The 26453-nt window shown below is 36.1% G+C and overlaps 2 protein-coding genes across 5 annotated transcripts; one reads left to right on the top strand and one right to left on the bottom strand.

Annotated features, from left to right (window-relative positions):
* The first annotated feature begins 2384 nt into the window (after window positions 1–2384).
* LOC127092656 (pentatricopeptide repeat-containing protein At3g24000, mitochondrial) lies at window positions 2385–6457 on the top strand. 4 transcript variants are annotated; one of them, XR_007792248.1, is made up of 3 exons: window positions 2385–2709; window positions 2793–4764; window positions 5934–6457. XR_007792248.1 is itself a non-coding variant. In XM_051031545.1 (2 exons), the coding sequence occupies exons 1-2, from the start codon at window positions 2640–2642 to the stop codon at window positions 4685–4687; spliced, it is 1965 nt and encodes a 654-aa protein (XP_050887502.1). In that variant the 5' UTR covers window positions 2385–2639; the 3' UTR covers window positions 4688–6457. The 4 variants fall into 4 exon arrangements, 1 of the variants encoding a protein (XP_050887502.1); XR_007792247.1 differs by having other exon boundaries at window positions 5700–6457; XR_007792246.1 differs by having other exon boundaries at window positions 2793–5840.
* A 17420-nt stretch (window positions 6458–23877) lies between these two features.
* Window positions 23878–25591, bottom strand: LOC127093874 (uncharacterized). The gene is made up of 2 exons (XM_051032772.1): window positions 25102–25591; window positions 23878–23897 (listed from the first exon to the last, which is right to left on the bottom strand). Exons 1-2 carry the CDS (start codon window positions 25589–25591, stop codon window positions 23878–23880), a joined length of 510 nt encoding a protein of 169 aa, XP_050888729.1.
* Window positions 25592–26453: the final 862 nt, after the last annotated feature.

Raw genomic sequence — 26453 nt, 5'->3', positions numbered from 1 at the left:
TTTTGAAATATTTATTTGTGAATATATGATTATGTGTGACATATTTATGAAATTTATTTTTATATTATTAGTTTATTTAATAAACGGCTCGACCGTAGGTTTAACCGATTGAACCAATTAAACTTTAAATCGTAAGTTTCACCGGTTCGATCTCCGGTCCAGTTTTTAAAACATTGCATTAAATCTATTATTCTCTGAACCACCTATCTATTTAATACAATAAGATATTTTGTATTCCATATTCTACTCAGGTACTTTAAAATTTTAAAGTTTAAATATTCTTGTATCATTCTTTTTTTTTTCTTATTCACATTGACTACACACCCCTTGAGCGCCTTTCCCTTTTGTATATACATACACCTTTTAAATTTTTTTCTCTTTAATTTGAGTGTGATTTGAATTCTGTGTACTAAATTATATTTTTTTATATCAATATATATCAGTTTATGAAATTTGTAAGATCTTACGATCCGTATTACGATACTCCGATTCACAAACTTGTGACCCCTCTTTGATCCCGCATAGGATCTCGATTTTGACTACCTTGGAAAAAAGTGTTGATTGAAAAAATAGAAGCATTGAAACAAATTCTAAATATTAAAGAGCAAGAGATGAATGATGCGTTGTAGGAAACTCGAAATACATTGATTAATGTAAGTTGTTTTTCAAATATAACTTAACTTTTTAGATTATTACTTTCTAAATCAATTTAAAATGCTATATGTTTATCGAGGGATTGGTTTACTCTATATTGTTAAATATATGGTTCAGAACAAGGTAAATAAGATGACTTTTATGAAATTAAGTTCTCACCATATAGATTTCTCATCGGTTAACTGTCTCAACTGAGGGGAAAATGAGTAATTTCCCCTTAGTTAAACCATCCAACCAGGGGAGAAAATAGCTCGTTTCTAGTTTTTCACCTCGACCAATGACCCGAGGAGAAAAATGATGTACTTTCCATGATACCTTATGTTACCTCGATTACTCAACTGAGATAAAATTCATTTCTCAATCGAGGTGAAAAATGGTTTTTGTAGTAGTAGAATTGTGTTAAACGATTAAAATTGTTGTGAATGTTTAATTAAAGTTCAATAATAAAAAATGCGGAAAGATAAAGAAATAAGGGAAGGGAGATTAATACCCAGAGTTTATCTTGTTTCGCCCCTTTAACTCGAGGTTACGTTCAATCTTCTCACATATAGAGATTTTAACTATCAAATCAATTACAAAATCACTAAGATTTCTCATGGTCTAACTGACTTATATCTTCTTTTTTTTCAACCACAAAGAATTAATTTTAACTAGATATCTATATCCTAAAAACATTGTAACTAACACTTATTCTTTTGAGGATTACAATAAGATTACTGAGTAAATGACAAAGCGTTTATACAATATCGCTCAATAAAGAATGTAAAGTACGATTGACACAATTATAAATGATTTTTATATCTTTAGACATAAAGTGTATTACATTGAAATCACTTGCTTATTTGAAATTTCTTTTATTTTCTTCTCAAGTTAATCATCTCAAATGTTATTCACAAGAGTGTCTTAACATTTTTCTTATGTTTCATAAATATAGTAGTGAGAAGTTGAGACTTTATATAGCTTCTTTTTAGATGATCGTCAGATGATTTTTATTTTCATGTAAATGAGCTATTAAGGTCTTGCACTATTGCAACATATTATTTCCTGTACGTGACGTCTGTAGAGGATCTTGTCGCATAATGTATTTTACATTTTGTCATACAAAATTTGTACCACTTGTATTTTATGTACTATTACTTAATTGTTTCTCAATTTAAACGTTTGAGATTGAGAAAAAAAACTAAATTTCTTCTTTTTGAGAATATACTTTCTTGATGGTTGCCAGAGGAACACACTCAAGGGGGATAGAAACTTGATCATCTTCAAGAGAATTAATATTATTGACTTCATGAGCTTGACCGGTGACAACTTGTACCAACAAGTATAAGAGACAATCCCCATTACACACTCTTAGAGGTTTCTTCAACAATACATTATCAAAATGGTTATATTCACTAGCTAGATAAAATCTTCTAAATTCGTCCAAATCAAATAATCATTTATAGAATGAACTTTACTCTTTTTAGAAAATAATTTATAAAGAATCTTATTATAATTAATCTACCCAAATAACATATGTTAAACAATAAAATTATTCTTTTACCATGTAATTATTAAAATTAAATTGCAAAATATTATACTTTAAATCATTATTGGTTCAACATTTTCTCCCCGTACCAAACTAGAACATCAATATCAAAATTACACGATCAATTCACCATTAAATTATGGACATTTTGATTTAACCTTTCAACCATAAAAAACACACTTATATGGCCAACCTTATTTTCTCATTTCTTTTTTCTAACTCTAGATAAATTTATGATGATTTCCCTTAGTGATTAATTAGTTAATCTACCAAAAAATCTTCAACTAAAAACTTAAACTACCAATCCACCCGTCCTAAACTCTTACGTGTTTCCTCCGCCTCCCCACTGCTTCCAAGATCCGCCCAGTCCCGCCGTGATTCCGCCGCCTCTTCTCCATTCGCAGTTCGTTCTCCTCCACCTCTGCACTAGCGCAACTGCATCGTTTGTTGGGGGGTAATGTTCCAATGCAAACAAATTTCATCACTCTCTCATTTCTCCACACACTTCAAATCATCAACCCCGCCACGTAAGTTCCACATTTCTCAATTTCTCAATAACACATTTTCATTCCTTTTTCTTTCACTAACTAACTTTTTTCATTCATTGCAGTTTCTACAATCTTCCGCACGCTCTGGCAATCCGCAACAGAGGATAACGACAACAAATGGAACATCTCACATTACATCATAGACGACACAAACCTCCTTCGTCCAAGTTTCACCTCAACCGGTCTTCATGTTCTAGACCTCATCGACAATGGTTCACTCGAACCGGACCGAACCATTTACAACAAGCTGTTAAAGAGATGCACAATGTTAGGGAAACTCAAACAAGGAAAATTAGTTCATGCCCATATCCTTAATTCCGAGCTTAAGAATGATTTAGTTATTCAAAATTCGGTTTTGTTTATGTATGCAAAATGTGGAAGTTTAGAAATTGCCCGCCAAGTGTTTGATGAAATGAGTTTGAAAGATGTGGTGAGTTGGACTTCGATGATCACTGGGTATTCGCAGAATGAGCATGCTACTAGTGCGCTTGTTTTGTTTCCTGAGATGATACGTGATGGATCGAAACCGAATGAGTTTACGTTGTCGAGTTTGGTGAAGAGTTGTGGGTTTATACAGAGTTATATTGATGGGAAGCAAATTCATGGGTGTTGTTGGAAGTATGGGTTTCAATCGAATGTGTTTGTGGGGAGTTCGCTTGTGGATATGTATGCCAGGTGTGGGTACTTAAGGGAAGCACAATTGGTTTTTGACGAGCTTGAGAGTAAGAATGAAGTTTCTTGGAATGCTTTGATATCTGGCTATGCAAGGAAAGGTGAAGGAGAGGAGGCTTTGGCTTTATTTGTGAAGATGCAAAGGGAGAATTATGGAGCAACAGATTTTACTTATTCGGCTCTTTTGTGTTCTTCTTCGAGTACAGGGTCTTTGGAGCAAGGGAAATGGCTTCATGCACATATGATGAAGTCAGGAAAGAAGTTAGTTGGTTATGTGGGGAACACGCTTCTTCACATGTACGCAAAGTCGGGAAACATTTGGGATGCGAAGAAGGTTTTTGATCGGTTGTTCAAGGTTGACGTTGTTTCTTGCAATTCCATGCTCATAGGGTATGCTCAGCATGGGTTAGGAAAGGAAGCTGTGGATCTTTTTGAAAAGATGATGTTGTGGGTTGAGATTGAACCCAATGATATAACATTCCTTTCTGTTCTGACTGCTTGTAGCCATGCTGGACTTTTAGATGAGGGTAAATATTATTTTGAGTTGATGAAGAAGTATGGCATTGAACCAAAAGTCTCACACTACACGACGTTTGTCGATCTTCTTGGTCGAGCCGGTCTTCTTGATCAAGCTAAGAGTTTCATTGAAGAAATGCCAATCGAACCAACTGCAACTATCTGGGGAGCTTTGCTTGGTGCATCTAAAATGCATAAAAATATGGAAATGGGTGCTTACGCCGCTCAAAAGGTTTTAGAGCTTGACCCTTTTTATTCTGGAACACATACATTGCTTTCCAATATTTATGCCTCTGCTGGTAGGTGGAAGGATGTTGCAAATGTGAGAAAGATGATGAAGGATAGTGGGTTGAAGAAGGAACCAGCTTGTAGTTGGGTTGAGATTGAGAATTCCGTCCATGTCTTTGTTGCAAATGACATTTCTCTTCCAGATAAAGACAAGGTTTATGAAATGTGGGAAAAGCTAAATCAGAAAATTAAAGGGATTGGTTATGTTCCTGATACAAGTCATGTACATCTCTTTGTAGATCAACAAGAGAAAGAATTGAATTTGCAGTATCATAGTGAGAAGTTGGCTCTTGCTTTTGCCCTTTTGAATACTTCACCAGGATCCACTATACGTATAATGAAGAATATCAGGGTTTGTGGTGATTGCCACTCAGCAATAAAATATGTGTCGTTGGTTGTGAAGAGGGAAATCATTGTTAGAGACACTAATCGGTTCCATCATTTTCGTGATGGCTTGTGCTCTTGTAGGGACTACTGGTAGTGCCAATTATTATCAAGTATCAACTAATTGATTGATTTTGCAGAATTCTCTTCTTATTATGTGATCACTGCATGAAGGTAAATTAAATTTACCTTGAAGATTTATGTAAATATAAGGAGAAATGTTTTTCTGACACAGATCTGGACCCCGGCTGACACCATAAGATTTATGTAAATTTACCTATTCTTTAGGTGTTTGTTGCCATATGCTGAAATATTGTAGATTGCAGATGTTATTTATAAGTCTCTTCATTATTTATTTGGTTTGCATTATTATGGATGAGTGGAAAATAAGCAGATTGAGAAATAATGGGAAAAACTAATTTTTCACGTTTGGTTTACACCTGAAATTGAGTGGAAAAAAATAGTATTGGATCGTTGAGTGCAGAAATCCCATCTCTTCAGTTGATGGCGGTTAGGGGTGAGGCTTGGTGGTTTTTCTGAATGATGATGAGGGTGAAGAAAAGGGTGCAGCGGTTGATGAAGGGTGATTATGGCATTAGAAGGAGGTTAAGGGATTGGCTTCCGTTGGAGGAGAAGTGATGGAGGATGGTTTTGAAGAGTTGTGAATGATGGTCCAGATCCTGGAGAGGGAGCAGAAGAGGGTGATGGAGTTGTTAGGAGCAGAAGATGGTTGAAGTCTTTTTATGCCGGAAATTCTGTTTTGAGGAGGGTTTTATCCTCTTATGAAGGTGGTTCTCATTTTTTTTATGAATTGAAGTTTGTTGAAGCTTTTTGTAGCAATGGGAGTTGGGAATGGAAGGTATGAAGGTTGAGGTTCAACGGTGGTTGGTTGAAGCGGTTGTTGATTCGGTTGAGAGTTCTGTTAAGAATTCTGTTATGGGATTCGCTGCACATCTGTTTTTGAAGGCGGTTGAAAAAGTTTGGTTACATACTTCACGCTTTCTCATGCTTCTGTTATGAGGCTTTATTTGAAGCTCCTTCATTTTTTGTTATGATTTATTAGGATTTTCGGTTGTGATTTTGTTAACCCCTCTCCCATTCTGTTACAGGTTAGTTGTTCTTGCGTTGCGATGCAGCTTTGCTTGATAGCTGCGGTTTCGGCTCGAACCGGATTGAGTTCGCCGATACGCGACTGGCTTTGCAGCGTTTTGGTTGCGGCCGGTTTTCATTGCAGTTTGCATTTCCGGCTGGTGTGGGCTTTGTTTAGAGTGTGAGGTGGTTTTGTTCCTTGTTATATAAATTTTGCAGGTGAAGTTAATTGGTTTTTTCTGTGTATTATGCAGGAAGCATGCTAGAGGTTTTGTGGTCAATAGCTTGGAGTTGGATTGGCCATGAAGGGATGAATTTGAGCTAGGGACTTGTTGCAAGCTGGACCATTGGCTGTTTGGAATTGGATTGTGGATTATTCTAATTTTTGATTGAAAACCTTGTATGTGGTTGTAATGGAATGCAATTGCATATGCTGAATATATAAGATCTTGTTACAATTTGCTAAGACCATCATGTGCCATGTATATGGGTGCAAATTCTGCTAAGTGAAACACATTACTGCTATGTAGCTATCCATATTGCCTACTTTATTGTTATTTTTCCTTCTCTTTTATTTTTGTACTCAAATGGATGGATTAATTGGTTTATGGGCTTGAATGAAATAGGAAAGTTGAATGACTAATGGGCTTAAATGATATTGATTTTTTTTATGTGGTTTGTAAATTGGGTTTGAATGTAAACATGTGGTTTATGATTGTAATTGACATGTTATGTATTAGAATAAACTTGTATGAAAGTGTGAATATTAATGGTTGAATTGTAAGGTGATTTAGAAATTGGAGGAATTGGAATTTGTATGACACGGTTACGAAATGGACTAAATATGAATATATGGTTGAATATGATTTTGGATGAAAGTTTGGTTGAACTTGATTTACACGAAATATGTATGCGTTGGTTGAAATTGAATATGTGAAATTGAAATACAAAATGATCGATATTTGGAAGTTTGACGGTTTATGTATCAGAAAGGTCATGGTGCACATCGTAATGGATTGAAATGAAAATGGTTCATAATGGATATGGTTTAGATAAGGTTTAAAATGAACATGATTTAAAAGGCGGAAAATGAATACGGTTCAAAGTGGTTTAAAATTTGAAAATGAATCAAGTTTTAAAATGGACTTTGGTTTATAATTGAATATGGATTATGAATTGAAATATGGATTTTTGTATTGGATAATGGATTTAGGAATTGGTTTTAAGAATAGAAACTGGTTTTAAGAATTAGATTTAAAATATGAAAATGATGAAAATGATTAAGAAATAGTTTTTGGTTAGAAGGTTGACTTTGGTCAACTGGTTGACTGAAAAGTCAACAGTTGATCAAAAGTCAACTTAGGCAAAAATGTTTGTTTTCTCGTGGAATGAATGTGGATACGATCGAAAAGCCCAATGTTCTTAAACCAAATAAAACATGTCAATCCAAGACTCAAAATGCAATCAGTCAAAACCAGCCAAATGACATTCAATCAAGCAACTGATTGCAGCATCTTGAATGAGTCTTAGCCAATGAACCAAAACCATGAATCTTAACCAAACAATTGAACCATTTAAAATGAACCAAGCGAATCAGATGCAACCCCCCCTGAATTAGGGTTTCTACTATGCTCCCTGGTGAACACCCATGAACCCATGATTTTATGCTTTTTGAATGCTAGTGGAATGTGATATGATACAATGAATATGTAGATGAGATGAATGCTTATTAGGATATGCAAATGCTTAAGGTTAGTGACCTAGATGAACTTGTGAAGGGTAAGGTGAATTTTGGGGTATGACAAAAGGTCAGTGCAAAACCCCCAAATTCTTGGAGGACAAAACCTTAATGGTTTTATTCAAGAAAAACCCACACAAAGTTTCAACCCAAACTAAGATAATCCAATCTTATTTGGACGTTATCACAACAGAAATGCACAATGCTCAACAAAGATTATTATGTGTGATTATTGAAAAATGCAATGAAGAATGAAGATGAAGATCACTTTAGTGTTTATCTTTCACTTTTCTTGTTAAATGTTGAAGAAGAGACTCTAGAATATTTATATGATGCAAGGACAAAGTAAAAGACATAACAGAATAATTTTGCAAAAATGCACAGCAGAAAATTGAGTGCCAACAACGACCAGTTGACCTGTTCACACAATTGAGTCGACTCAAACAATGTTTTTCCAGAGTTGAGTCAACTCATGACTCAACCTGTTCAGACCCGTGGCAACATGGTTCAAATGAAACAACCAATGAGTCGACTCAAACATCCAATGAGTCGACTCAAACAAGGGATTAGTCAACTCAAACAGGTTTTTCCAACGTTGAATCGACTCATTTCTCGACCTGTTCAGACCCGTGGCAATATGGTTCAAATAAAACAGCCAATGAGTCGACTCAAACAACCATTGAGTCGACTCAAACAGCGAATGAGTCAACTTAAACAGGTTTTTCCAGAGTTGAGCCGACTCATGACTCAACCTGTTCAGACCCGAGTGCTACGCTCCAAGTCATGAGTCGACTCACATTTCTACTGCTCCAAGTCATGAGTCAACTCATTGACTCGACCTATTCGGACCCGAGAGTTACGCTCCAAGTCATGAGTCAACTCAAAATTCTTAAATTGTCAAAAATGAGTTTTTAATATTTTGGTTAATTCAAACCATTTTCTTATGAACCTAAGGTACCAATGACAATCAAGTGCATTATTCACATCTATGAAATGATCCTATATGCATAAACTCATTTCACTTATACTTGGAGCATGTTGGAGGATGAATGCATTCTATGATATGATGACACCGTTCAAAGCACACATTATGAGCAACTAAAAAGGTTTGACATCATTAAAATAAGGACAATGCATCTTTGCCCTTATATATATATATATATATATATATATATATATATTATTAAAAATATTTATATATAGAAAAGTCTCTCATCGACTATGTATTAGCTGTAAATCTCTCTCTATATAATACAATCTTTGTAGTGCTTTTAAAAGACATGATTTATTTAAATGTCTATTAGTCTCTCGTATTCTAACATGATATTCAAAGCCTATTGAGAGACAATCCTTCATTGTGTTTTATCCGGTTGATCCATTGTCTATCGATGAGAAAATTTTGGAAAACTGTGTCATAACTTTGGTTTCCCTTGCATACACTGTTGTGACTCATATCGACATTAGGTTTCGAAATTCTCCGATCACTACCACATTGCCGCCATCGTCACTACTGTTCCCTACGACCTTCAAAAAACTAACCCTACCGACAGAAGCATCTCCTTTGATCCGACAGTTCCCCATTTTTTCACTGGAAGAAACCTCCACACAAGCCCACACGCGCCACCTCCGTGCATGACCCTCATGCGACGCCACCTGAACCACGCATTACAACACTTCCGACAACAAATCCCGACGATGTTTCTACTGCCCCACTCACCACTGTGCAACTATTCCAGATCCGGTGTCAAATTTTATTTTTCACTCACGAAAAACTGTGATCCAGTTCAAACAAAACCTCTTTCACCCGGTTCATGTGATATTTTCTTTCTTCAGATACTCATGGCTATTCTTCAAAACTTTACGACAAACTACAATGATTTCCGTAGGTGGTATGAGAATTATCTAAACTCAAATTTTACTACTTTAGTTTCACACACTGGTAATTTATTTGTTTGCCTCTTCCAATCATCTTCTCTATGACCTTAGGTCCTTGATTTCGGTGCGTCTGGTCATGTTACCGGTAATAAAAATATTTTCTCTTCCCTCTCTACCTCTGGTTTCTTACCTACTATAACTTATTCTAATGGTTTTCAAACCTGACCCGAAGGGGGTGGTACTGTTCAAATTCTACCTTCTCTCTCTGTTTTTTCTGTTCTCTATGTACTTAACTGTCCATTAAATTTACTTTCAGTCAGTCATTTAACTCATTTTTTTGATTGTATTGTCACTTTCACTAACAATAATGTTACCCTGCAGGATCGGTGTTCGGGACAGATGATTAGTGTCAAATGTGTGTCTCAAGGCCTTTATTACCTCTCAGTGTCATCTCAAACACGCTCAGCCAAAAATTCTCCCTTCACTATCCATGCTCAGTTAGATCATCCCAGTCTTCCCAAACTACAAAATTTGGTGCCAAGTTTATCGAAGGTATCTAATTTACACTGTGAGTCGTGTCAGTTAGGGAAACACACTCGTAGTCAATTTCCTATTCGAGTCAATAAATGAGCTTCGTCCCCTTTTTCTTTAGTTCACTCTGATGTTTGGGGTCCCTCTTGTACTGTCTCTACTCTTAAGTATAAGTATTTTGTCACCTTTATTGATGATTTTTCATGTTGCACGTGGTTATTTTTAATGAAAAAAAGATATGAATTATTTTTTATTTTTGAATAATTTTATAAATAGTTTGGTGTGTCTATGCCCGTGAATACATATCCCAACAATTTAAATCTTTTATGTTCAACAATGGTATACTCCACCAAACATCTTGCCCTCATACACCTCAACAAAACGGGGTAGCCGAACGTAAAAATATACGTCTTTTAGAAACTACTCAGACCCTATTTCTCCATGGAATGTTCCACTTCAGTTTTGGGGGGATGATATACTAACGACATGTTACCTTATAAATCACATGCCCCCATCTGTCCTTAATAATAAAATCTCTCTTTCAATCTTTTTCCCCATTCCTCCTTCACCCAATTCCTCCTTGATTCTTCGGGTCTACATGTTTCGTATACAATCTTTCTCCTGGTCTTGATAAATGATCGGGAAAATAGCAAGTATACTACTTTGCCGATGTAGTAATAAGAGGGATGTTTCCCAAAGATCGATCTCGAGGATTGCGCAACAATATATGTGTAAACAATCACTCATTGAACAAAAGTAATAGTTTGTGTTTTGTAAAATTTACTGTAAGGGAAAATAAAACAAAATAAAATTTTCCAGAGATTATAATAATATGCCAAGGGTGGTGTGTGAAAATCTCCTGTAATGACCCTTGAGTGTATATCTCCTTAAGAATGAGAATTATTTTAATTACCGAATCTTAAGATTGTTTCCCTCTAAGACCTCGGAAGGAAACCTTTGGTATTCAATCTAACCTCTAAGTTCTTAGGATATTATGATGAAACCAAGTCATATTAGTTTAACAAGAATATCCCGGTAACCATAAGGTATCCCTAGTCCTAGGTGATATCTACTATGGTTCATTGTTTAAAAACCTTAACAATTGCAATCCTGCTAATCGTTAACCATACATCAATCTTATTTTTTCTGATAAAGATATCATTATGCAAATTACACAGTGAAATTGAAAACAATTAACATATATTAAGGAAATTATAACATCAAAGTCATTACATGATCAATTCAGGGACACCCCCTGGCGTTGGGGGGTTTAGCCTCTCATATTATTCAAATAAGATACAAGATGAAATTGAGACATTACAAAAAGTTCGAATTCCGTTGATCTTCAATCACGTCCGCTCTTGAAAGATCTTTGTTCTTCGTTGCTTTCCATTGCTTCAATCTTTATTGTCTCTAATTTTTTATCGTCAAAAATCCATTTCTCCATATTCAAATCTCCCCTAACTAGTTCCTGATGATAATTTTTATCTAGCAAAAGTCCAGAATGCCCTCCGGGATAAGCCGTGCCAAAAACAACACAAAACTGGAAAATCAAGTGTCCAAGCCAACATTGGCCATGTTAGGCAACACGACAGGCCGTGTCAGGAAACACGACATGCCATGTTGGGCTTCTGGAGTAAAAGGCTTGACACGCCCCTTCAGGGAGGATGACACGGGCCGTGTCAGCTGACACGGGGTCAGCTCCCTGTTTTCCTCTTCCAAGTGTCTTCTCCTGACACGGCCCGTGTTGGGCAACACGGGTGGCCGTGTCAGAACCGCCGTACTGTCCAATTTTCTTCTTCCGACGGACCCGAAACATCCGATTTGCTTGTATATCCCTCTAGTACTCTTGCTTACACCTGAAACTAATAGAACTACCACAAAGGGACATAAAATGGAGTATAATGATGTACATAACATGTAATCAACAACTGGAAACAACAATGCAAAACATCTAAATTACTAAACAAAACAATAAAATAAGTGGACTAATATGTTACCGACTTCGTACAAAGGTGCCGAATGAGTGTCAGGTAACAAGTAGAATTGGAGACTGATCAATAAACTATCAGCTCAATCACTAAAGTGTATCTTTTTGGGTTAACATCGATGCCAAAAACGTTATCGTTGCTACTCACACACTCTACAATGATACCTCATATCAGCTAATGTTACCTTCTTCGAGTCTGTTCCATATCTCGAATCCAGCCATGTAACTACGGAACCCCTTCAGAAAAGTACTCCCATACATATTCCAGAAGTTACTAATGTCTCATATACCATTATTCTCCACCAGTCTATGGATCCTTACCCTCCAGATACTCCTACAGTTGACACCCCACTTCTCGACCACTTCAAACATATCAGCATCGTCACCCAACGCCTGTCGTATATGTCCCTGAGGTCATATATGTCCATGAGGTTATTGTAGACTCTCCTCTAACGCCCCCACCATCACCAAATCTGATCCTGCAACCTGATTATGATATTACGATTGTCCTTCGAAAAGTTATACACCAAACACAAAATACTTCTCCATATTATATTGATTTATGTTATCACCATCTTTCCCCTTTCAATTATACTTGCTTGTATTTGTTGTCTTTTGTTTCTATTCCTAAAACTCCAGGTGAAATGTTATCTTACCCTGAGTGGAGTCAAGCAATGATTAATGAGATGTGTGCACTTCAATGCAGTGGTACCTGGGAACTGGTTGCTCTTTCCCCTGTGAAATATTTGGTAGGTTGTCACTGGTTTTATATAGTGAAGGTTGGTCAATACGGTAAGATTGATCGATTTAAAGCTTGCTTGGTTGCCAAAGGATACACTCAAATTTTTTGCGTTGGATTATAGTGATACTTTCTCGCCTGTAGCCAAGATGACATCAGTTCGACTTCTTCTCTCCATTGCATCCATTTGACATTTGCCTCTTCATCAACTTGACATTAAAAATGCATTTTTTCATCTTGATCTTGAAGATGAAGTATATATGGAGCAACCAATCGAGTTTGTTGCTCAAGGGGAGTCATCAACTATGGTCTGTAGGCTACACATGTCTCTTTGTGGTCTTAGACAATCTCCGAGAGCATGGTTTGGAAGATTCATCATTGTAGTATAACAATTTGGTATGATCCGTAGTAAAGTTCACCCTTATGTGTTATATCATCTTTCAACCCCAAGGTGTGTGTATCTTATTATGTATGTAGATTATATTGTCATAACTGGTAGTGATCAGTAGGGAATATTCCAGTTGAAACAACATCTCGTGAATCAATTTCAGACGAAAGACCTTGGTAAACTCCGCTATTTTTTGGGTATTGAAGTAACTCAATCTAAAGATGGTTTGGTGATTTCTTAGCGGAAATATGCTAGGGATATTTTGGAAGAAACATGTTTGTTAAATGCTAAACTAACAAATACTCATATGGATCCAAGTGTCAAACTCCTACCCAATCAGGGGGAGCCTCTATCTGACTCAGGAAGGTATAAAAGATTGGTTGAAAAGTTGAATTATCTCATAGTCACTCGTCCGAACATTTCTTTACAGTTAGTGTGGTAAGGAAGTTCTTAAATTCTCATTGTCGGGAACACATGGATGATGTTATATGGATTATGAGATACATCAAATGTGCTATAGGAAAAGGTCTCATGTATAAATATAAAAGACATACTCAGATAGTTGGATACTTCGATGTTGATTGGGTAGGGTCACCCATTGATAAACGATCCACCTCAGGGTATTGTGTAATTGTTAGAGGAAACCTTATATCCTAGAAAAGTAAGAAACAAGATGTAGTTGCAAGATCAAGCGCTGAGGCCGAGTATAAGGCCATGGAAATGGAAACATGTGAACTCATTTGGTTAAAGAAGTTTCTCAAAGAACTTCAAATTGAAGAAGCAAGACCAATGACACTTTTCTGTGATAATCAAGTTGCATTGCACATTGCTTCAAATCTAGTCTTCCATGAGAGGACCAAACATATTGAAATATAATGTCACTTTGTCAGAGAGAAGATTGAATCAAGTGACATCGTCACAAGCTTTGTCAACTCAAATGATCGATTGGCAGACGTGTTTACAGAATCCATATGAAGTCCTAGAACTAATTCTATGTGGCAAGTTTGGTGCATTTGACTTATATGCTCAAGCTTGAGGGGGAGTGTTGATATATATATATATATATATATATATATATATATATATACAGTGTTACGAATATTTGTGTACCGTAAATCTCTATATATAATATAATTTCCATAGTGCTTTTAAAAGACATGGTTTATTTGAATGTCTCTTAGTCTCTCGGACTTTGTAAGGATGAGTTAGGCCAAACTCTAATATGATATCAGAGCCTATCGATCGGATCATAGGCCTCTTACCGTTTATATCCACACACCAATTCTAAAAAAAGTGTTGGGCTTGAGAGGTGTATTGAGAAAATCTGAAGTCTCACATTGGTTAAAGATAGAGCATTGAAAGAGTTTATATAAAGTGACATCCCTCACTTTACAAGCCGATTTTATAAGTATGAGTCTGTTATCTAATCAGATGCAAGAAAGTTATGCAGTAATATGTCTCCTTGTGGTAGTAGGGGGTTGCAATTGAGTTGGTGTCTACAATCTATTGTGCGAAGTCTACTTGTTACTTCAAGGATAAGAAATAATATCTCAATTTCTTAAAGAATTCTGGAAACTAATCTAAAATATGTAAGAATTCTCAAAAAATATTTGCAATGATGTTTGGAAAAGAACTCGAAGATAGAGCAAGATTGGACAGAACTTGGTTTTAAGGAAAGTAATGCAAAAAATCCCTGAGGAAAAATAATGAGAGGTTTGGTGATTGAAACCAATGAACCCAAATAATTTAGAGTTTATATTACTTTTGAGGTTAAGTTTTGGTTGTTTGTGTGAATGAGGGGAGAGGGCCTTGTTGTAGTATTTATGTGCATTACCGATTCAAAGACACGTGTCTCCTTGAGAAACCTTTAATTATTGTGAAAATTCTAGTATGCAGATTTCAGATGTCGTATGCGATGTCACTAAACTAATATCAAGACTTCACACAACAATAATAGTAAACAGATAACAAATATCGTATACGATGTTACAACACCAGGATCCGAACATGTCACACCAGAAACAATTATGCAGATAACGTATGTTGTATATAATGTCACGACACCAGGTTCAAGACATGTCACACCAGAAACAATTATGCAGATAACAGATATTGTATACGATGTCACGACACCAGGTTCAGGACATGTCACACTAGAAATAATTATGCAGATAACAGATGTTGTATACGATGTCACGACACCAGGTTCAGGACATGTCACACTAGAAACAATAACAGTGTAAAAAGAAGGAAGAAAATAACACAGGTCAATTGTTAACCCAGTTCGGTGCAACGTCACCTACACCTAGGGGCATCCAAGCCAGAAAGGAAATCCACTATAATAGTATTAGTTTAAAGTTCTAAACAACCTCTGGTTTTACAAACTTCTCACCTAATCACTACCCGTGGAATTTCTATCTAAGACTCTCCTAGATATGAGACCCTTCTCACTTCCCTTCAATCACACAATAGTGATAACAACTGAAAAACAATCAAATAACAGAAGGCACACTTCCAATGAAACAAAATTCACTCTTGCTTAAGAGCTCATGAGTGATTCACAATTACAACTCAATAAACTTAGTCCAATTCAAGTATCAAAGAGATACTAGAATGGCTCACAAGTAAAAACGACAACTAAACCATAAGCACAAACAAAATTCTCTGAAACAAAATGTCAAGACATTATGTCTGACATCACAACAAGTACACAACAACCTTGGTATAAACAAATCAAACTCCCCCTGAATGTCATGATCAACAACACATAAATAACTCCCCATGTCACACAGGAAACATACTCCCCCTTAAAGAAACAACCTTCACACAGAGAGTACAAAAAAATCAAGAGCACAACTAAACATCTTTACACTATCTACTCCCCCTTTTTAGCCATAATATGACAAACCAAGTAAACCTTCATCACTGGCAACAAAACAATAGAGCAAAGCAGTAGCAGAACATGTGACTTAGAGGTACAAACCATGGCACACAGAGGTGCAATACTCATGGAAAAGGCCCACAAAAAACATGCAAAATCGAACAACTCAGATGTCAGCAGAAGCATCTGATTTATTCCTTGCTGGCTCAATGTTTGACTCAATGTTTTCCATATTTTCTGAAGCATCAATATGTTGAGATGATGTTCCAACATCTTCATCGACATCAATCCTTTTTATAATAATTGAATCATCAACTACAATATTAATGGATTCCATCACGCCCTTGGTTTTGGAGTTAAATACTTTGTAAGCTCTACTATTTGTAGAGTAACCAAGAGACATCCCTTTGAGATTCAGATGTCCAAGTTTCTGGTGCCACAACTTGACTTTATCTTCCTTGGACTTTAGGCATGTGGAAGAATAAGTAGTTTCATGTGGAACAACCTTAAGTTTCCACTCCTTTCTAGTTTTAATCATTACATGATTAGCCATAGGATGTGTTGGATGTTTTGGATAACCATGCAATTTGCAGTAGAAAGGCTTTATATGTCCATATTTACCATAGTAATGACATTTACAAGACAAAAACTTGACTTTAATTTGAGTTTCCTGTTGTCTGGCGGGATGTTGTAACATTTGGTTGGACATCATGGGCTCATACTTCCTTTCTGGAGGAATAAAATTTGTCACATGGGCTTTTCCTTGTTTAGTTTGATATTGGTAATTAAAACCTATACCTTTTAAGTTTCTAGCCTCTTTTCCAACTTGAAGAATTTCATCTAGCATATCATACCCATTGTTCAAAATTCTTATGGATTTATTCATGTTTTCAAGTTTAGAAGACAATATAGTTACCTCATTCTCAAGATCAGTTACAGTAGATAAAAGTTTCTCTTTTTCAGCTTGTAGTTGACTATGACTCTCTTCTGCTTTTCTCCTGTCTTACACACCTCTTCACTTATGACACAAAGATCTTTGTAGGAAGCAACTAATTCTTCATAAAAGACATCCTTATCACAATAATCTTCATCATATTCATATCTACCAGTGAGAGATGTAACATGCTTACTAGTTTCATCATCAGTTTCACCTTCAGAATCATCAGACGAGGAAACAAACAAGCCATTCTTTTGTTTCTTGAGATACGTGGGACGATATGATCTAATGTGACAAAAACCCTCACATTCATGACACTTAATACTTTTTCCTTGATTGGGATTTTCTTTTGTTCTTGCTTTTCTCTGGGAATCACTATTCTTGCTGATGTCATATGAGATGTTCTTGACATTTGGTCTCGACTTCCTATCCATTCCCTTCAGCACCTTGTTGAATTGTCTCTTATGCAGTACAATAGCATTATACATTCCCTCATCTGTATCCAAGTCATATTGGTCCTCTTCATCTTCAATGTTGGATACAAAAGCTATGCTTTTGTTCTTCTTTTCAGATCTATCACTAATACCCAACTCAAAAGTTTGGAGTGACCCAACATGTTCATCTACTCTCATGTTGCTGATGTCTTGGCTTCTTCAATGGCTGTGACCTTCATGTCAAATTTCTTAGGTAGGGACCTGAGAATTTTTCTAACCAACTTTTCTTCTGACATCTTCTCTCCCAAGGCACTAGATAAATTTTCAATTTCAAGAACATTCATGTGAAAGTCATGAATACTCTCATCATCTTTCATCTTTAGATTCTCAAATTTGGTAGTGAGAAGTCAAAGTCTAGATATCTTCACTTTAAATGTGCCTTCATGGGTGGTACTTAGAATTTCCCATGCATCGTTGGCCACAGTACATGTGTTTATTAACCTGAATATGTTTTTGTCAACTCCATTGAATAGAACATTCAAAGCTTTGGAGTTTCCAATAGCCAATTCATCTTTTTCCTTAGACCAGTCCTCTTCAGGCTTCAAGTCAGTAATAGCCTTCCCATCTTTGTCCTTCATAATAGGATGTTCCCAACCCTTGATGACAGCTTTCCAAGTCTTGATATCCATAGATTTTAGGAATGCCATCACACGTGCCTTCCAATAGTCATAGTTGGTGCCATCTAAGATGGATGGTCTGTTAACAAATCCTCCTTCCATGGTACTAGAAAGTATCTTCCCCGGATATCATCCAGAAACAGAGCAGGATGCATGCTCTGATACCAATTGAAAATTCGGGTACGCATATATCAGATGTCGTATGCGATGTCATGACACTAATATTAGGACTTCACACAACAACAATAGTAAGCAGATAAGAGATGTCGTATACGATGTCACGACACCAGGATCAGGACATGTCACACCAAAAACAATTATGTAGATAACATATGTTGTATATGATATCACGACACCAGGTTCAGGATATGTCACACCAAAAACAATTATGCAGATAACAAATATTGTATACGATGTCACGACACTAGGTTCAGGACATGTCACACCAGAAAAAATTATGCATATAACAAATGTTGTATACGATGTCACGACACTAGGTTCAGGACATGTCACACCAGAAATAATAACAGTGTAAAAAGTAGGAAGAAAATAACACATGTCAATTGTTAACCCAGTTCGGTGCAACATCACCTACATATGGGGGCATTCAAGCCAGGAAGGAAATACACTATAACAATATTAGTTTGAAGTCCTAAACAACTTATGGTTTTACAATCTTCTCACCTAATCACTACCTGTGAAATTTCTATCTAAGACTCTCCTAGATATGAGACCCTTCTCACTTCCCTTCAATCACACAATAGTGATAACAACTGAAAAATAATCAAATAACAGAAGACACACTTCCAATGAAACATAATGAACTCTTGCTTAAAAGCTCATGAGTGATTCACAATTACAACTCAATAAACTCAGTCCAATTCAAGTATCAAAGAGATACTAGAATGGGTCACAAATAACAACGATAACTAAACCCTAACAATAATAATTTCCAGCGTAACACTCTCTACCATACTTTAGGTTTAGTAACATCCTCTTTAAACAGCCTTTGCTAAGCATGCGCTTAGGCATAAAAAAACAGCAGATCCAAAACAAAACAAATCAAATCAAATCAGATCGAATCAAATTTGATGTCTCCTTACATGTTTAGTCATCTGTCTGCAGAATCAAATAAAATGTTTCATTAAATGTTTTGACATCCATGCTGCACAATCTTCTGCAGAATCAAATCAAATATGATCTAATGTTTCCTTCAAATGTCTCAATATCCCTTTTTATGAAACAAGTGCGCAACTAGAAATGAAACAAGAGTTTCTAAAATAAACCTTCTTGGATAATCAAATATGATAGCTAAATTTTTAGAGAATCTTCAGATATCTCATAATAAAATAAGTCTTCCAAGAAGTAAAACAAAACATGTAAAGATGTCTGATCAACATGTCACGACATCTTGCTTAACATCTTGTTGTGATACAAGTTTTAACAAAATTGTTGTCAATCATAAAAACACTGAAGTAACATACTGTAGTAGTGATGACCCCTGGTGTTGCTGGTTATGATAACATGATGCTATCAATACTAGCCGGATTAAAGAAGATAGAAAAAGGCAGTCCGTCAATTCCAGATAATGCAGAGACATAATATAGGCTCATTCCTATATCACATCATGTTATTTATTGTTTTAAAGCAGTGTGTACCCATTGCTAAAATCTTGTCTATATGGAATCTTAATCTATTTGCTTTGTGGTAGTTGGTATCTTGTCGGGAAGTAATAGATTGGAAGTCACGGAGAAGCAAGATTCACCAGTATTGGTTGTGCTTGATCAAGAATAGGAGTATTCTAAACCGCATTTACTCATTTTTCCCTTGCATATTATTTAGTGTAATGTGCTTGTTTCTATGGTTCAGTTACTGTGGTGTGTTGGAAATCCACCATAATCTATGGAGAATTTCTATCAATCTTGATGAACAAGATTATCATCACCCACATAATGACAATGAAAAGAAAAGAACAATTGAGAAAGAAAGAAAATAATGTTGGAGAAGAAAAATAATATTTTCTACAGAGTTTTCTCTCTGCCCACAACCTATGGAAAATTTCTTTACTCACTTTGCAACTTCAAAATTCTGTGAATACAATGTTATGAGTTCTTTATTCTCTTCATACAAGAATAAGGATTACTCCCTCTATTTATAGATTTATGTTAGCTTACTCCCTAAGTCAAAGACCAAAACTATAAAATCCCAAAATAGTTAACACTACTAAAACTAGGCCTAAGTCGAAATCCTGTGTGAAGTAACATGCTTTTACACAGTAATACAACTCGACACACTAGGTGATTCGATACTTCCTTGTTCTGTCGAGCAACCTGATTCAACACAAGGAATTACAATTCAACACACCACCTAATTCATTGTGTCTAAGATATCTACATTCGTCATAGCTCTTAGTCTTCTGAGCACTTCGACTTGCACTCCCTTGTCTGCAATCTGATTCCCAGCTCTGCAGTGTTCCAAATTCATCTTCCCATCTACTACTTGCTCTCGAAGATAATGAAACCTCATTTCGATGTGCTTGCTTTGACCATGTGCTATTGGACTCTACTCCAGATTGATATCTGACATGCTGTCGATCTTCATGGTAATTGCTCAATGACTCTTCGTTGTTATCTATTAGACCATATTCACCATCCACGTTAATTCCACTAATGGATTCTTTCTCGAACTCCAAGCAACTGGTGCACCACCTAGCATAAACACATAACCAGTTGTGGATTTTCAATCCTCAGCATCGCTACACAACCTTGATTCGGTGTATCCAACTATTTTATATTCTTTTCCTTCATTAGCTGTAGGAAACAAAATGTCATATTCGAGAGTTCCTTTCAGATACCTTAGTATCCTCTTCGCCGTTGCTAGATGTGATACGTTTGGTTTCTGCATGAATCTACTCACCATACCTACACTATATGTTAAGTCAGCCCTTGTGTGACAAAGGTATCAAAGTGACCCAATAAGTCTTTTATATTGGGTTAGGTCGACATCATCTGAATCGTAATCTTTCGGTAGTTGTTATCTGCGCTCAGCTGGAGTCGAAGTTAGGTTACAATCTTGCATCTCAAATATCTTGAGTATTTCGCTTGTATACCTTCTTTGATGCATCATCAAACCTCTATCACTCTTGTAAAATTCTATGCCAAGAAAGTATGAAATGTCACCCATATCTGACATTTCAAATTCCTTGTTGAGATCACCTTTGAAGTCTTTGATCTCCTTCTTGCAGCTACCTGTTATCAACAAGTCATCGATATAGAGACATAGTATAAGCAATTCACTCTTGCTTCTTCTTACAAATAATCCATGTTCAGTTGTGTACTTCACAAACTTCTTATCCCTTAGAAATCCATGTATCTTCTTAGTCCAAGCTCTTGGAGGTTGTTTAAGTCTTAACAGGGCTTTATGCAGCCTGTACACCTTTCTTTCTTCATCTTGTTTCACAAACCCAACTGGTTGTGCAACATAAAATTCTTTTTCTAAGGGGGAATTCAGGAATGCATATTTCACATCCATCTGACACATCTTCCAGTTGCTCACGTTTGCTAGACCAACAACCAACCTAATTGTTTCGATCCTAGCAACAGGTGCAAAAACTTCGTCCAAGTCAATTCCTTCTTTCTGAAGAAATCCTTTCTCCACAAGTCTCTCCTTGTGTCGAGTCACTTTGCCATTGAGATTCAACTTCACCTTGTATACCCACTTCGCATCGATTGCCTTCTTGTCTTGGGGGCAATTCGACAAGTGACCAAGTGTTATTGACTTCAATTGAGTTCAGTTCTTCGTTCGTTGCTTTCACCCACTTTGAATCTTTCAATGCCTCAGCTGCATTGACTGGTTCGACATCTGCGTAGAAAGCATAATGTACCAGCTCACCTTCTTCATTGACCACATCATCTGATGTAATCATACATTCTTGCAACCTTGAAGACATGTGTCTTGTTCTTTGAGTTTTGCTTGGCCCTGCTTCACCTCTGACTTCTTGTCGAACTTCTCTTTCGACTTCACTAGCTGATTCGTCACATAAGATTCTCACTGAATCCCTCTTAATATTCTTAGTCTAATCCCATTCCTTAAGCTCATCTATAATCACATCCTTGCTGATCATCACTTCCTTGTTCACTGGATCAAATAACTTGTATCCTCCATTAGAATAAGAACCTATCAGGATCATCTGACTCGACTTGTCATCAAGTTTTCTTCTCAACTGATCTGGCACATCTCTATGTGCTATAGGTCCAAACACCTTCAGATGACTAAATATAGGCTTGATGTAACACCCTAAACCTCACGCATAATTTATCGCGTAAATTAAATATAAAATAAAACCACGTAGGGTGTCACACATTCATAACACACACGACCTGCTCTGTAACACAGGTTTCAACAGTAAATTTCAATATACACATTTGTAATAAGGATGTTTACATGACATCCAACTTATTTGAATCATACTTGGGATGTTTACACGACATCCATCTCATCTGATCGATATTACATATTCACATAATAAGATATTCATAACTTGTCACCGCACGCTCACTTCCATTTTAAAGTATCATAACAACGGAATTATCGTCACAATTATGGAAGATAAAGCAAGTAATAACATCTAGTCTTAACTTCAATTGTAATAACAAAATAAGAGAGTTGTAATTAATCAACTCAACATCTTAAGAATTCTCAATAACAAAATTAGTCTTATGATTTCAACATAATCAGACATAAGGAATAAAATAAGCGTTTAACCCTCCCGAAGTTACATGATCAGAGCGAGGTACCACTAGTAAAAGCGACAAAATAAAGAAGTAATCCAAGAGCTACCTTCCACTTACTTCAACAATACTATTCTTGAGTATCTGCACGATACCCATGTAAAGGCAACATTCAAACAGAAGGGGTGAGAATTCATTTCAATAATAACGATATAGAATGAAGAATAGAGTATAACATCTGCACAATCATGCGCAATAATATATAACATTCTTACATCCAAATCATAATCAACATCATACACGACAACATCTCAATTATCATCAACATCATACAAAACCACATCTCAATTATCATTAACATCATATGCAACAACATCTCATCCAACAACACATCAACAACAACCAATACAAATGCAACACTTATGCAATATACTCAACACCAACTCAACATGCATGTGGTACCACACATGAACACTCAGGTTCATCTCACTCCATGATCCCCACCATAGGATCGATTCCCTCTTGGAACTGGAGCACACCAAAATCGCTACCATCACCATATGTAACGCTTCACTAATCCCCCATAATATGAATTAGCTACTCGCATCCAATCCATCATAATGGGATTAAGGCTAACAAAAACTCGTTACCATCAACATAGGTAAATCTTCACTAATCCTTCATAATAAGAATTAGCTACTCACACCCGATCCATCACCATAGAATCGAGGCTCACCAAAATTGAACCGAAGCCCCTACACCAAGATACATGACTCTCAAATGACATGCATTAACACAACAAGGTTCACCTATAGGATCCCCACACACATCTCATCATTTATGCATCACATCATTCATCAAGCAACAACCAATTCATGTTACCACGTGAATAATATCAACAAACAGAAGCAACTCGTCAACATCTTAACATCATCGATATAATAACATAATTATCACACCATGATATTACAACAATGCAATAATTTATCAACCAAACGTATAAACCAATACATTTATTAACATACTAGACATGTTAATATTATTAAAACATATCAACAATCACTACCATGTTATAGGTCTGAGTGTTATATTTCTGACGCTTCAAACGGCATCAAAATCAGACTTACGGAATAAAAGTTATGACCAAAATTGTCGGGATATGTCAACAATTCATTAATCGAACACATGAACAAAAACTTCACCAACATAATAGGCATAGGAATAATACTCAAACAATTCACTTATCACCATCATGTTATATCTCTGAGAGTCAGTTTTCTAATACTTCAAACCCCAACCTAAAATTATTCATGAGTTGAAAGTTACGATCAAAATCGTGCACGAAGGCGTTACTAAAAAGTTGTTACTTTCTAAAATTTCCAACACAATTTTCATCTTTTTCAACCCCAAAAACGTCCATGAAATAATCACCAAAATTATTTTATCCCTGAATCAAAGTTATAGCCCTCTATTTCAGATATCCAACGCTTCAAATGAAACTCGATTTGGACTTATTGATCAAAAGTTATGGCAAAAACAATTTTGACCGAAAAACACAAAAAAAGGCTCTCGCGCTGAGCGCGACTGTGACAGACAAAATGCATAATTTTCTACATTTTTCATCGTTGGAGGCCTTTTGGACCTCCGATTTCGATTCCGTAAAAATCCAAATGCTCAGAAAATTACAACGCATACAATACTCTAATTATCTAAAGTTAATTTACAGTTTTAACACAATTAAATCATTTAAGCACAAATTTAAGATTATGTCTAAAACCTTCGAAATTGCAACAATGGTGGATATATGTTAAATCATAAAAATAGAAAAATACACGCACATAAGAGACACAAAATTCATCATATAATCATCATATAACAACCATCATAGCATCCAAATTCAAAGTTATGAATCAAAACACTCAATTCTAAGGAAGTTAAAGGTTCTGAATTGAAACAAGTTCCCATATCCATTACTATTGGAACAAGTTCCCACCCTTACCTGAGTTCCTTGTAAAAGTTCTGAATTGAAACCTTTACTCTCTTCCCTTGATCACCTTTCCTATTGCCTCTTTGCTCATTTTTCTCAAATGTCACGTACTATGAAAGATCTCCATAAACTTAGGTTTCTCTTGACTTTTTATTTTTAGAATAAACTTTTTCAAATCACCAACTTGACCCAAACTTAATTATCTCATATTCCCTCCTCCCACTAACTTTCTCAATTTCTCATATTTGACCCAACTATTCTATCTTCACTAATTAATATATTAAAAATAAATAAAACATTATTTTTAATTATCAAAACAATTCTAAATTATATTACTTACTTCTATCATCTCTCTATACCTCTAACCCAAGGATACATACCTCACAAACACCCATCCATAAAATAAGTCATCAAAATGCATAACTCAAATAATTAAAATATAATAAAATATCTAATAAAAAAATAGGGTGTTACAACTCTCCCCCACTTAAGAAATTTTCGCCTTCGAAAATTACATGAGGAAAATAGAGTCGGGTACGACTTCCTCAGCTGCTTCTCACGCTCCCAATTCATGCTCCCACCAGCTCGTCCACCCCAAACTACCTTTACTAAGGCAATCTCTTTACCATGCATCTGCTTCACTTCCCAATCCTGTATCCGCATGGGTGATACATCAACAATAAGATTATCTCCCACATGCACATCATCGACTTGGATCATATGAGATAGATCCGAAACATATCTCCTCAACTGAGACACATGAAACACATCATGAAGATTAGCAAGCGGCGGCGGCAAAGCAATCCGATAGGCCACCTTTCCTATCCTCTGTAAAATCTGGTACCGACCAACAAAACGCGATGTGAGCTTTTGAGACTTCAAAGCTCGACTAACACTAGTTACATGCGTAACTCTAAAAAACACGTGATCTCCCTCCTGGAACTCAAGGTCTTTCCTCTTCTTGTCATGGTAACTTTTCTGATGACTCTGCGAGACTTTCATCATTTCTTGGATCATCTTGATCTTTTCAGTCGTCAAGTGAACAATCTCAGGTCCGAGCACAACACGTTGCCCGACTCATACTAACACAAATAAGTTATACACCTCCTACCATACAACACCTCATATGGTCCATTCTGATACTAGAATATAAACTGTTGTTGTAGGTAAAGTAAATCAACGACAATTATCTATCCCAAGTACCTTCTTGTTCTAGAACACAAGCCCTCAACAAGTCCTCCAAAGATTGGATAACCCTCTCTATTTGACCATCCGTCTACGGGTGATAAGAAGAACTTAACTTCAGCGTAGTACCCAAAGTAGCCTACAGACTCTCCCAGAACCTCGATGTAAATCTCAGATCTCTATCTCACACAATAGTTGAAGGATTACCATTTAGTTTCACAGTCTCATTAATATATAATTCATCCAGCTTCTGCAAAGAATAATTGATCCTCATCGGTACAAAATGAGCCGATTTGGTCAATCTATCCACAATCACCCAAATTGAATCACATCCCTTTGAAGTCTTCGGTAAATCTATTAGAAAATCCATGGAAATACTATCCCATTTTCACTATGGAATATTCAATGGTTGCATCAGACCCAACAACTTCTGATGTTCGATCTTTGACTTCTGGCAGGTCAAACAAGCATACACAAATCCGGCAACCTCTTTCTTCATTCATGGCCATAAAAACATCTTCTTCAAATCTTTATACATATTCGTAGCACCAGGATGAATACTCAATCCACTTTTGTGACCCTCCTCAAGAATACTCCTTTTAAGTTCGGGTACATCAGAAACACAAATTCTATCTCTGAACATCATCACATCAATTACCTTGGTTGATTAATGTGAGGCGAT

This window comes from Lathyrus oleraceus, chromosome 6, assembly GCF_024323335.1.
Source record: "Lathyrus oleraceus cultivar Zhongwan6 chromosome 6, CAAS_Psat_ZW6_1.0, whole genome shotgun sequence".
Taxonomy (NCBI): Eukaryota; Viridiplantae; Streptophyta; class Magnoliopsida; order Fabales; family Fabaceae; genus Lathyrus; species Lathyrus oleraceus.
The sequence above is the reverse complement of the archived record's forward strand: the minus strand, read 5'-3'. Positions and strand labels throughout refer to the sequence as shown.